Raw genomic sequence first — 13,319 nt, 5'->3', positions numbered from 1 at the left:
CCTTGCACCTTGCATGTTGACATTCTCTGTTTTGTCCCTGCAGGCTACCAATCACGTTAGAAATCTGATTAAGGCACTAGAGACAAGGGAGCCTGAAAATCCAAGCCTCCATCTTAAAAAAATTATTGTGGTTAGCCGACTGGTAAGAAGGTTCTTTCCTGGTTCTGAAATGGTGCTTCTCCCTGCTTTCCTTAGAGGAGACCTGTGCTCCCCAAGGAAGCTCTTTGAGTACCTTACCCCTCCCTTCTGGCTCAAACTTGTCCTTTCAGGGTAGTGGCTCATAGCCTGTTGCGCCTACTTGCCTCTGGCTGATAACTGTGACATGTGGGTTCTACATCCTTAGCCTAGGTGCCCCCTCAGAGATGCCATGAAGATCAGGGAGACGGGGTCTGAAAGTGCTTTTGGAGTGGGCTGTGCCTTATTTGGGGAAAGCGGGTGGTATTGCAGCTGTTATGCAGCAGACCCACACCCAGCTCTAGCCTCCAGTGCCTGGGTGCCCAGCTCCCATATTCCTTTTTGTGGAAGTGACCTGAGAAGGCTGGTCTGCCCAGGCCTCTCAAACATCAGGGAAGGTTCAACTAGACCAGGTTGCCAACAAATCTGTATCTCTTTCAGACCCTTCAGCCCCAAAGCAAGATTTACTAGAAGTAGTTGCTGTAAGAATGAAGGCAACTCTGGGACCTCAGGAACAAGAACTGTGGAGTTGCATAGACACCATCTCTCCCTCTGTGTGTCTGATTCTCTCTGCCTTGTTCTCCACACATGGCAGGGAACATGGCTGATGGCAGCCTTTGGGGCCACTTCTTATTACTGGACAAAAAAAAGAAGTTCTTTCATTCAGCTTCAATTTTTGAAAAACCTCTTGGTGACTTCTTAGACCAATTACTGTGACCAGACGGGATAGGTCCCTCAGAGGACCCTGTGACTAGAGGCAGGTTCCACAGATGTGGCCAGTGAGAGGTTCCTTGGGAGCCAGACAGCAACACAGACCCAGCTGCCTAGACACAGGGTACCTCTTGGGCTCTCCTGGGCCTACCAGCCCTGCCTACCAAAGTGTCCCCCATTTCTTACATGACCTTGCTCATACAGGCTGAACTGACTGATCTCCCAATTCCCACCTTCCTGTTTCTTGCAGTGTGGGAGTCACCAGGTGATTCTAGGGCTAGTGTGTAGTTTCATCGAGCGCACCTTCGTGGCCACCTCCTCCTATGTTCATGTGGCCACAGAACTGGGCTATCTCTTCATCCTGAAGAACCAAGTGAAAGAGGCCTTGCTGTGGTACTCAGAAGCCATGAAACTGGACAAGGATGGCATGGCTGGTTTCACAGGTATATGCAGGTGTGGCAGGGCTCGGGGATGGGTGTTGGGGGCCAAACCGGGCAGCTTCCATGGGTCCAGAAGAGAGGTGCTGGAAAGTATTCTCCTTGGAGGGTATGTGAATTTTGGGGTACAATGTATGATGGGGTATCTTTCTGGGAATCGACAAGTATAGATGTAAGAGGCACAGCAATGCTCGGAGGTATGATCAGAGTCACTGTGATCTCCACTAGACCTCCAGTGTCTGTCTACACTGACTGCCCCAGAATACTCAGTGGGCCCCGCCTCTTCTCAGGCTGCCCAGGCCGGGGTTGGAGGCAGTTCTACTCACCACCAGTCCCCACATGCAGAGCCTCTAGATTCACCTCTGTAGACCCTCCTTCAGGGCTCTGAGCTGAAAAACCACCAGAAAGAGTAGCTCTGAGAATTATATATTTCCCTGTCTGTCCAGGTAACTTTAAAAATCCTTTCTATAAATGCCAAATGAACTTTCTATAGTGCCATTTCCATTTTACACATTTTTTAAAGCCCCCTACTCCATGGTCTGTGGTGAATTCTGAAACGGCAGTGTTTGGTTTGGGTTGAGGAAGTTGTGTGGTCCAGTGCTCAAGGCAGGCCGACTCTTGCCCTGGCTCTGAGGGGCTGTGTGTTTGGGGCCAAGTCACTTCTCCTTTCTAAACTCCAGGCTCCTCATCTGCATAGCACAGTTATCAGAGTAGTTTATCTTGACTTCTGGTTCAACATGTCAGGCTGACCCCCTCAGATCCATGCTTTCCCTCTGTCCCCAAATCCCATGAAAATAATGAAAGATATCTTTAAAAGGTAATGAGCCAGGTGTGATGGCTCACACCTGTAATCCCAACACTTTGGGAGGCCGAGATGGGCAGGTCATTTGAGGTCAGGAATTCGAGACCAGCCTGGCCAACATGGTGAAACCCCATCTCTACTAAAAACACAAAAAATTAGCCAGGTGTTGTGGAGGACACCTGTAATCCCAGCTATTCGGGACGCTGAGGCCAGAGAATCACTTGAACCAGGGAGATGGAGGTTGATATGAGCCGAGATGATACCACTGCACTCCAGCCTGGGCCACAGAGTGAGACTCCACCTCAAAAAAAAAAGTTCATAGCAGCGTGGACCAGAAACTTTGAAGAATTTCACATTTCTAGAAGATGGAAGGCAAATGGTGTCAAATACATGGGAATTCCAAGCAGATCTAGAAACCCGTAAGCAAACATAGGCAGAGATGGGTTAGCTAAAGAATTTAGTAGACCAGCTTTCCCCAAGGAGTTCCAGGAAAAAGAAAAACTAAAAAACACGAGCTCAGGGTCACCAGAGGCTGAGTGTGAAAGCATGCCACGGGGCAGTGAGAGTGATAATAGGAGGATTATTGGAACCATGTCCCGGCCAGAGGCTAGAATCCAGGAGATGTGCATTGGGTGTTGGGGCAGGAGGGAGAGGAGCAGTGCTCTGGATGATTTCCCACTGTAACCAGGGACATGAAGGACAAAAGGACGTGGCTGCTCAGCACAAAAGCAAAATTCCCTAGAATGTTCTTCCACCAGGTTGAGTCCTTCCCTACTTCCTCCTTCAAGGGGAGAGTCCCAGTGGTTAGCCAGAGGAAAGTCCACTGGTCAGGATGTCTGTCCCACTCTCCCAGTCCAAGCCAAGCCCACTCGTATGTCCTGGAGTCACCATATTTTCTGCCCAGTCTGGCAAAATCAGTGACCTTAACAGTGTGTAAAATGTGCCTAGTTGCTGTCCTTCCTTTATAAATCTGCTAGCAGTGTGAAAGATTGGCCGAGTGGAACATGCAAAGCAGTAGCCCTCTGAGGAGCAGAGTTAAGGCTAGTACAGAAAAGACTTTTCCTCCCAAAACACCTTCAGTGTTTGGAGAGGCTATTATGTCAATAAGTAAAGAACATGCTGCTATGAAAAAGGTACAGGAACAAAAAAGAGTTGCCAAAAATCAAAAATATTATTGTAAGGTAAAAAATTTCATAGATGGGCCAAATAGTGGGATGGATATAACTGAAAACTAAGATGGTGATTAGGAAGACAGTCAAGAATAGATATACCAAAGTAGTGAAGAAATACCTGTGGAAGTAGAATAGCTTGCTTCAAACAGATGAGAGTTGTCCTCCCAACATCAAAACATATCACAAAACCACAGTAATTAAGTCCCTTTGAGGCCAGCACTGACTGGGATAAGCACATAGATAAATGGGATGTAACAGGCCTTATTTCAAACTGATATGTTGTTCACTAACTCCTAGTTGGATACCCTTCTATCCATTATGAAAAAGAAAAAAAGGTAAGTTCTCATCTTACACCATACTTAAATTTCAGACGAATTAAGTATTAAACATAAAAATTAAATGAAACGTGGGTTTCCCTGGGGATTCTAAGCCTAACTCCAAACTTTGAAGCTGCAAAGTTTGGCTTTGTGGCTCTACATGGAAAAAAAAAAATAGAAGCTGCAAAGGAAAATATTTTACCTATTTGACTACATAAAAGTTGAAAATTACTACATGACAAGGTACTGTAAAAGTAGTTAAAGGATAAATGGCAAACTAATAGAAAACACTTGCAACAAAGGGTTAATAAAACATAAAGAGAAAAAAAAATCACCCCCACCAAAAAAACCAGGCAGGCTGTGAACAGAATATTCACAGTAGAAAGGAAAAGGCTATATTGGAAATATGAACAGGTGTTCATTCTCCCTAATAGTTAAAAAAGGTGTTGAATGAAAACTAGTTACTTTTCGTATTTCAGACTGGCAAAAACTACAGCATGTTTGAGGTTATGAAGAAAGGATATTTTAAATTCTTAATAGTAATATAAGTTCAAGTATCTTTGAGGGCAAGTTGACCTTATCTGTCAGCATTTTAAATATATGTGCTCTATGACCCATCAGCTCTCCCTCAGGAATTTGAACATATGTAAATGTTCATCATAGCATTGTAGTATTTAAATACCGAAAATAAAGTAAATGTGAAATTAGATGTCCTTCAGTAGGGCAATAGTTAAATAATTAGTAGGGCAATAAATTGTTACATCCACAGTAAAATATTGTGTTATCATCAAAGAGAATGGGGTAGATTTGTATGAAGAGATGGGAAAATATGACTATCATATACAAATTTAAAAAAGCAGACTGTGGCCGGGCGCAGTGGCTCATGCCTGTAATCCTAGCACTTTGGGAGGCTGAGATGAGTGGATCACCTGAGGTCAGGAGTTAGAGACCAGCCTGGCCAACGTGGCAAAACCCTGTTTCTAGTAAAAATACAAAAATTAGCCAGGCGTGGTGGCCTTGCCTGTAATCCCAACTACTCAGGAGACTGAGGCAGGAGAATTGCTTGAACCTGAGGGGCGGAGGTTGCAGTGAGCTGAGATCGTGCCACTTCACTCCAGCCTGGGCAAAAGACCGAAACTCTGTCTCAAAAAAAAAAAAAAAAAAAAAAAAAAAAGCAGATTGTAGAATGGTGTATGTGAAATTTGATTCCCTTTGTGTATGTGTGTGTTTTTAAACCCATTGGTATGCTCATGTGTACATATATACGCCTGAGGTGTCTATATAGTAGTAACATATTATACCTCAAATTGTTCCTAGTGGTTATCTCTAGAGAGAGACATTGTTAAAGCCAGAACATGAGCTAGGAATGTTTTTCTGCATTGCCTTAGGGTTTGAATTCTTGAGCACGAGCATGTATTTCTCTTTAAGTTTGTAGAAATGTTGGAAAGGATCCCTTATGCTGAGACATCTTCCTTCCACTGTCTTATCCATGCTCCTTGACCTGATGGGCTGCTGGCTGTGCTTCAGTGTTAGCTGCTCATCATTGTTTTGTCCCATTTACAGGGATCATCTTGTGTCATATCTTAGAAGGCCACCTGGAGGAAGCTGAGTACCAGCTGGAATTCCTGAAGGAGGTGCAGAAGTCCCTTGAGAAGTCTGAGGTCAGAGCTCCCTGGGGGCATTGGTTGCTCCAGGATGATGTCCTCTGCTGTCCTCCCACCCCCAGTTTCCAATAGAAAGCATGCAAGGTGGCCTGGACCTTCACTTTGCACTTGCCTACCAACTCTGCCCAGGCTGACATTGGCACTGAGACTCGGTCCTCTCTTCCACAGGTGCTACTTTTCCTCCAAGCCCTCCTGATGTCCAAGAAGCACAAGGGGGAGCAAGAGACCACAGCACTCCTGAAGGAGGCAGCGGAGCTTCACTTCTCCAGCATGCAAGGCATCCCTCTTGGCTCTGAGTACTTTGAAAAGCTGGACCCCTACTTCCTGGTCTGCATTGCTAAGGAGTACTTGCTCTTCTGCCCCAAGCAGGTTAGGGGAAGGCCTATCTTCATGGTGGGGGTCTGGAGTACAGGTTTGGATGGTGCCCATCTGAAGGACAGAGGCAAAGACCTTACTTGGCCAGTCACAAGTAAGGATGGGATGAACCTTGGGCAGCTGGGGAGCCCAGTGCTCTTTAAACTGAACATACAGCACACAGGTCACCTGGGAGGTTGTTCCAGTATAGATTCTGACTCTATAGGGGGGTCTAAAACCCTGCATCTCTAACAGGCTCCCAAGTGATATGGATGCTGCTTGTCTAGGGACCACACTTGGAAGAACAGGGCACCGGCCTATGGCCCTGCCTTTATCCGAGACAAGAACTTGGCTTCCTTTTCCACAGAAGCCTCCTAAGAAGTATGTTAGTCTTTACTTGTTTGTCCTGCTCTTCCAGCCAGTCAGGATTCTTTGTGACCAAGGATCATATTTTTATACACCTTAATATCCCCCCAGTGCCTTGTAATGAGTCATTCAGCAAATATTTATTGAGTGCATTACTACGTGCCAGATACCATTCTCAGTACCGGGGGCACAACAGTGAACAAAACAAAGTTCCATAGTCTGGAGCTCATGCTCTAAGCACTAGATGATACAGAGGATAATAAATAAGTGTGGAATGAAGCAAAATTCCTTCACTGAGAGCATTTTCTGGGAGCTCCAGGAGTCTCTCTTAGAATAGGGCAAACCTACTCCCACCTCCACTGCCATGTTCCCACAGCCCAGGTTACCAGGCCAGATCGTGTCTCCACTTCTTAAACAAGTCGCCGTGATCTTGAATCCTGTAGTCAAAGCAGCACCAGCTCTGATCGACCCCCTGTATTTGATGGCTCAGGTCAGGTATTACTCAGGTGAGCGGGGGGTCCTGACAGCCAGGTGGGGCCTTGCAAACACCTGATGGAGCTTTGTGTCCGCAGGCTCCTTGCCTAGGATACTACATACACACACACACACACACACACACACACACACACTCCTTGCCTGGGGTACTATGCACGCACACACATGCATGCTCCTTGCCTGGGGTACCCCCCCCCCCACACACACACACGTACGCACACACGTGCACACACACACAGGCACATAATCCTACAGGCCCGCCCACTCCCAGCCTCCATCCCCTAGTAAGCTTCCTGACCTCTCACCAGCAGGGGTCTCTCCCACCTAGGCCTTTGTGGATTTACTCATTTGATCTGTGCTGGTAATAGTTATTGAACTTCTTCTGAGATACAGTAGTACCAAAAATAGGCAAAAATTCCCTCATGGAGCTTGCATCCAGTAAGGGGAAATTGACAACTCAATGCAAGCTCCATGAGGGAGCACATCGTATTTTTTTGCTAGAACATGGTAATGCTATGGAAGAAGCTGAAGCAGGGTAGTGATGCAGGGGTGGCAGGGTTGCAGTTTGAAAAGGTATCCAGAAAGGCCTTGTGGAGAAGTGAGAACCCCGTACCATGAAGCCTTCAGAGCCGCCAGGGCCCCTTTCACCTTCTCCCTTCTCAAGGCCCAGACCCTGGAGAGAAAGGGAAGGAGAGGGAAACTCTTCCATGGGTGCTCTATTGTCCTCTCTGATGCAGAGCCCTCCCCTGAAGTACTGTCTCCCTGTGGCCTCTCACCCAATCCTGCCTGCCTGGAAACCAGGCTGATCTGTGGTGTTCTGGGGGTGTCCAAAGAGATCAGAATACTGTGGCCATTTGTCTGTCTTCTGGCATTGCATCGTGTGGGTTGCACTCCTGCTGAGAGCTTTCCTGTCTTCATCCTTGGTCCTCCCTATGTTCATTTGGGTGCCAGGTTTCCCCACAGCTTCAAGGTATCCTGGATACAAGGCCAGGGTGAGAGAACTTCCCCTGGGTGCCGGCATCTGCCAGCAGATTTGGGCCCAAAGCAAGGTCTCCAGCTGCGTAGGTTGCCATGGTGACCTCTTCACATTTCCACAGCACATAAAAAGGAGCAGGGAGCTTGGGACCCAGAAGCAGGTGCTCCCTACCCATCAGGTTATGGATCCCAAGTAGGAGTTGTTGAGAGACCTGACTGCAAGGGAAGAGAGTGCCCCTACCAACTCATCACACCCAACCCCTAGGCTGCTGCTACCACCCTGTAAGTACCAGCCTGTCTGCAGGGAGGCGCCTCAGCCTTCAAGTCCCAGGGGGTTCAGAGCTGAAGCTCAGGAACCCAATAGGCCTGGACGTAAATGCCAACTTTGTACCTTCCAAGCCAAGTGGCTTATATCACTGGAGCTCCAGGTTCCACATCTGAAAAAACAAGAACAACAGCACCAACCTTGCAGGGCTGGGCAAGTAATAAATCAGACTTTCTAAAGTGTTTTGCAAGTATTGAACATAGAGCAGGAGCTTCTTAAATTGTAACTATTACAGTTGCTGTTACTACTAGGTTTTGTTTGCTCTTAGGTGTGGGAATTGAGACTTAATGTGTTCCCCTGAGCTTCTGGATGGAGCAGTGAAGTGACTTAGCTATCTCCCTGAGGGTTACAGAGACAAGAAGGGTGTTGCACTGAGGTTTGAGTTTCCTGTCTTTTGTCTGAGTCAAGGAAACAACAGTGTAGTCTTAATTTTAGAAATGGACCCCTGAGTGAAGCAGAACAAAACTGGCTAAAATACTCAACTTTGTATATTTCTGGGGAACAGGACATGTAAAATTCATTCTGCCCTTGCATATCAGGTCTTAGGAGCCCATTGTGAACCCTGCATGTAGAGGTTTGTATATTATTTCTAGGAGAGCTAGAGAATGCCCAGAGCATCCTGCAGCGTTGCCTGGAGCTGGACCCCGCCTCTGTGGATGCCCATCTCCTCATGTGTCAGATCTACTTGGCTCAGGGCAACTTTGGCATGTGCTTCCACTGCTTAGAGCTGGGTGTCAGCCACAACTTCCAGGTGGGTGCCCTGTCATCCTCTCAGCATCCCAAAGCCCAGCTAGCTGTGGCCCCTGTTTGCCTTCTGAGAGTAGCCCCAGGGGCTAGCTGTGTCCCACAGATCTTTCTGCTGGTCCAAAGGCAGGGGTAGGCTCAGTGGGCTCCTGAGGCTTTCTCTGACCTGGCTGCTGTGAGCAGCCGCAGTAGCAGCAGTGAACTGGAGCCCCACACTCTGCTGTGCTCCTCCTAGGTCCGAGATCACCCCCTCTACCACCTCATCAAGGCCAGGGCCCTCAACAAGGCTGGAGACTATCCAGAGGCCATAAAGACACTGAAAATGGTCATCAAATTGCCAGCTCTGAAGAAGAAAGAAGGCAGGAAGTTCCTCGGGCCCTCTGTGCAGCCCAGCCAGCGGGCATCCATCTTATTGGAACTGGTGGAGGCCCTCCGGCTGAATGGGGAGCTAGTAAGAAATGCCGTGCTCTCTTCCCTGGGGACTGGGGCACACTGGAGGCTCAGGGTAGGCCCAGGAACCAGGTTCTTTGATTCCACCCACTGTTTACTTGTGCATCAAGTGAAGGGTGTGTTTGATTCCCATGTTTTAGCATGAGGCCACCAAGGTCATGCAGGACACCATCTATGAGTTCGGCGGCACACCAGAAGAGAACCGCATCACCATTGCCAACGTGGACTTGGTCCTGAGCAAGGGCAATGTGGACGTGGCGCTGAAAATGCTAAGGAACATCTCGCCCAAGCAGTCCTGCTATATGGAAGCCAGAGAGAAGATGGCCAACATCTACCTGCAGACCCTCAGAGACAGGTGCCTCTACATCAGATGCTACCGGTAAGCCCCACAGGCAGCACAGTGACAGCTTCTTCTCCGATGGTATCTTAGGGAGTGTTTCCTTCAGATGGTATTTCTTCAACCTGGGTCTCCAGAATGTGTCCTTGGAGTGTAGTTGATGAATGTATGGAATTTTCCATGGTCAGTAAGCCCTGTTCATGGATGACGATACAGAATTGAATTGGCCCTGAGCCCTTCTTGCCCCTGCTTCACCTGCTTGCACATACTGGTGGGAGACTGTAGGCCTGGTTCTCAGAGCAGACACACTGAAGCTCCAAGCTGCTGTCTCTGTATGATTTTGCATTGGGACCTCCAAGGTGCCTTCCTCATCCCTTTCTTCTGGCAGAGCTGCAGCTAAGCAATTTAAAGTGGGAGGTGGGGTTGCTGAGGGAGTAGGGAAGGCTATCCAGCAGTGGGAAACCAGTGAACAGTATGGAGGCACGGCCAGATTGGAGTTTTACAAAGAGTGACGTGGCTGCCTCATGGAGAGGGATCTGGAGGGATAGCGGGTAGAGTGAGAAGAACAGGTAGAGGGCCTGGCCACGGCCTAACTACAGAGATGGATGTGAAGAGTCTGACTCAGGTAGCTAGCACAGTGCCTCATGCACAGTGGACTTTCTATAAGTATTGATTGATGAATGAATGAATGTCAGCCAGAATCAGTAGGAAGGAAGTGAAGGAGATGATTTCAGGAACATGAGGTGTGTGCGAGCCCGGGATAAGCTTTTGGTTACTCTTGCTTGCAGTGAGCTCTGTGAACATCTGCCTGGCCCCCACACCAACCTGCTACTGGGCGATGCTTTAATGAGCATTCTGGAGGTAAGTGAGAGGCCTCACAGCCTTGCCAGGTGGCCCCCAGTCTCCCTTATCCAGTGGGAGAGAAGAGGAAGACCCAAAGATACTTTCCCCACCAGCCCGAGAAGGCCCTGGAGGTCTATGACGAGGCCTATAGACAGAACCCACATGATGCCTCCCTGGCCAGCAGAATTGGGCAAGCTTATGTGAAGGCCCACCAGTATACTGAGGTCAGGCTGGGCTGGGGTGTGAAGGGGCAGGGAGGGCCAGCCCAGCAAGGAAGGTGGAGGACGGTACATGACTGGGGAGCTCTGGATGGGAGGAGAGTGGCTGAGTTTTCACCTAGCTCCTTGCTGAATGGGGTGCCAAGGGGAGAACTCAGCAACTCTCTGCCGCTGACCACACCTGCTTAAGCTGAGGGTTATACCCTGTGCCAGCTGGGAGGAGTGCCTTCTCACCTTAGGCTGTGTTCTGGAGGGGCACACTGGTGTGATGGCTACTGAGGGGAACATGGTGTCGGGCACTGAAGGGCAGAACCAGGCCAGAGGCTAATATTTATTATTTGCACTAAGGCAATTGAGTATTATGAGGCTGCCCAGAAGATTAATGGACAGGACTTTCTGTGCTACGATCTGGGTGAACTGCTCCTGAAGTTAAAGAAGGTCAATAAAGCAGAAAAAGTTTTGAAACAGGCACTGGAACATGACATTGGTGAGGCAGCATTGTAACCCATTTTTAGCATTTGGAGCAGACATACTCTTCCCCCATTCCGCATTAGCTGAAGTCCTGAACCCAGCCCTCCCCACCAGCACAGCTTCCCAGGAGCCAGTGAACTAACACTAATTTGAGTTTCCATTTAACAGTCCAAGACATCCCATCCATGATGAATGATGTTAAGTGCCTGCTTTTGCTGGCAAAGGTTTACAAGAGCCGTAAAAAAGAAGCTGTGATAGAAACTTTGAACAAGGTAATTGACAAGTGGACTCAAGCTCTTTATCTGCCATCTGCTGATGGGGGCTGAAGGAGGAGGAAGGAGAGAGCTCCAGGTCTGGAAAGCCCCAGACCTCTTCCTTAAAAAAAGACCTAGGTTACACCTCTGACATCCACCTTCACTTATTTTCCCATCCTGGTTCATTCAGTGATGGTACACTAATGTGCTCTGAGCTGGGGTGGGCTGGGGAAGGCAAGAAGTAAGACAGTGCCTTTGTCCTCAAGGGTGATAGAGATAATAAAGATGGCAATGACAATAGCTCCCATGCATTGAAAGCTCTGTGCTAGGTTCTGTAGGGTTTTTGCTTTCTTATTGAATGATCACAGTAGCCCTTTGTAATAAGCATTGTGACATTCCCATGTAACAGATAAGTCTCTAGGAGGTTGAGAAATGTGCCCAAAGTTGGGTTCAGTTGTGTTAGTCTGTATTCTGTTAGTGTATACCAGAATACTTGAAACTGGGTAATTCATACATTTCCTACAGTTCTAGAGGCTGAGAAGTCCAAGGTGGAGTAGCCACATCTGGTGAGATCCTTCCTGCTCAGGGGAAGGGGAACTCTCTAAAGAGTGCAGTGCAGGGCATCACATGGTGGGCGGGGGGCGCCGAGCATGCTAACATGCTTGCTCCAGTCTCTCATCCTCTTCTAATAAAGCCACCAGTTCCACTCCCATGATAACCCATTAATCCATTCATCCATGTGTGGTTTAATCCATTTATGACGGCAGATCCTTCATGATCCAATCACCTCTCAAAGGCCCTAACTTTCAATACTGCCACATTGGGGATTAGGTTTCTAGGAAAGCACATGACATTTGGGGGGCACGTTCAAACCATAGCAATGTTATATGTTGCTTATCAGCAGGGATATGATTTTGTTGTGTCAACATCATAGAATGTACTTCCACACACCCAGACGGTATAACTGACTTCACACCTAGGCTATCTGGTGTAGCCTATTGCTCTGAGTCTATAAACCTGCACAGCATGTTACTCTACTGAATACTGTAGGCAATTGTAGCATCATGGTAAATATTTGTATATTTAAACACAGCTAAACATAGGAAATGTACAGTAAAAATACAGTAGTATAATCTTAAGGGACCAGCATCGTATATGTGGTCTGTCATTGACTGAAATGTTATGCAGCACATGACTGTACCAGCAAGTGGTGGAGCTGAGATCTCAGCCAGGTCTGGCCTGTCCCAACCCATGCTCTTTGCACACTGGGCTGCCCCGATTCGAGAGCCCCCGGCCATTCCTGTCACATCTTCCTCACTTTTTTCCCCCAGGGGTGTGGTCTCAAACTTGTTCCTGGAGTATGCTCTGTGGTTCTGGAGGGAGGGCCCACTCTCTGACTGTTTGAGATGATTTGTCCCTTTGTTTACCACTGGACTCCCATTCCTCTTTTTGGCCCTCGGGGAGCCAAGTGCTGATTCCTACCCACGTCCTACAGCTTAACCCTGGCATCATCATTTCCTCTTGCCCTGATGTTCTCTGCTTACTCACCTGATCATTAGTGTGGTGAATATTTGTGGGTGCTTCCTCAAATTCCCAGCAGGGAGGCATACAGAACAGAACAGTCTACTGTGTCCCTTGGGCACCTACTGTGTGCTAGTTCTAGCCTGTAGTGCAGTGAAGCGAATTAGACATAGAACCTCAAGGTGTGATGGAAGCAGGTAAACAGGCTAAGTACAAAAGCGTGTTTTGTTTGAGTCCTTTGCTTCTGCTCCTGCCCCCAGAGGCAGTGCCAGCTTGCCTCATGTGTACTCAGCCAGTGGCTTTGCCTATTCAGAGTGATCCAAACTTGCCCAAGGGCACTTAAGATGTCATTTTTCATACTTCTGGCTCTGAGTTATGAACTTAGGACTTTCTGTGAACTGGTATGTCAGGCTCTGAGTTTCTGATCCTGGCTTGATTGGTTTCTCAAGGCCTTGGACCTCCAGTCTCGGATACTGAAGCGAGTTCCACTGGAGCAACCAGAAATGATCCCCTCCCAGAAGCAACTGGCAGCCTCTATCTGCATCCAGTTTGCAGAGCACTACCTGGCAGAGAAAGAGTATGACAAGGCAGTACAGTCTTATAAGGATGTCTTCTCCTACTTGCCCACTGACAATAAGGTGAGTGGCCCTCAAAGCAAGAGGCTGCTTTCTCCCTCAGGGCACAATGAC

General features: G+C 48.0%; 1 protein-coding gene across 3 annotated transcripts in view; it reads left to right on the top strand.

Moving 5' to 3' along the window:
• TTC21A (tetratricopeptide repeat domain 21A) overlaps positions 1-13,319 on the top strand; it is a 31,190-nt gene that overhangs the window by 12,279 nt on the left and 5,592 nt on the right. For all 3 annotated transcript variants that reach the window (XR_004029787.1, XM_012497640.2, XM_030812089.1), the window contains exons 8-20: positions 44-142; positions 1,136-1,328; positions 5,177-5,274; positions 5,446-5,646; positions 6,374-6,503; positions 8,386-8,543; positions 8,772-8,987; positions 9,127-9,365; positions 10,112-10,184; positions 10,280-10,390; positions 10,733-10,871; positions 11,024-11,127; positions 13,080-13,268. Coding sequence is in view for 2 of the 3 variants with exons in the window: in XM_012497640.2 (XP_012353094.2) it covers positions 44-142; positions 1,136-1,328; positions 5,177-5,274; positions 5,446-5,646; positions 6,374-6,503; positions 8,386-8,543; positions 8,772-8,987; positions 9,127-9,365; positions 10,112-10,184; positions 10,280-10,390; positions 10,733-10,871; positions 11,024-11,127; positions 13,080-13,268 (1,950 nt within the window). In the remaining variant the exon portion in view is untranslated. The remainder of the gene's footprint in view (positions 1-43; positions 143-1,135; positions 1,329-5,176; positions 5,275-5,445; positions 5,647-6,373; positions 6,504-8,385; positions 8,544-8,771; positions 8,988-9,126; positions 9,366-10,111; positions 10,185-10,279; positions 10,391-10,732; positions 10,872-11,023; positions 11,128-13,079; positions 13,269-13,319) is intronic.

Source organism: Nomascus leucogenys, chromosome 4 (assembly GCF_006542625.1).
Source record: "Nomascus leucogenys isolate Asia chromosome 4, Asia_NLE_v1, whole genome shotgun sequence".
Lineage (NCBI taxonomy): Eukaryota > Metazoa > Chordata > Mammalia > Primates > Hylobatidae > Nomascus > Nomascus leucogenys.
Note: the sequence above shows the minus strand (reverse complement) of the source record. Positions and strands in the feature narration are given on the sequence as shown.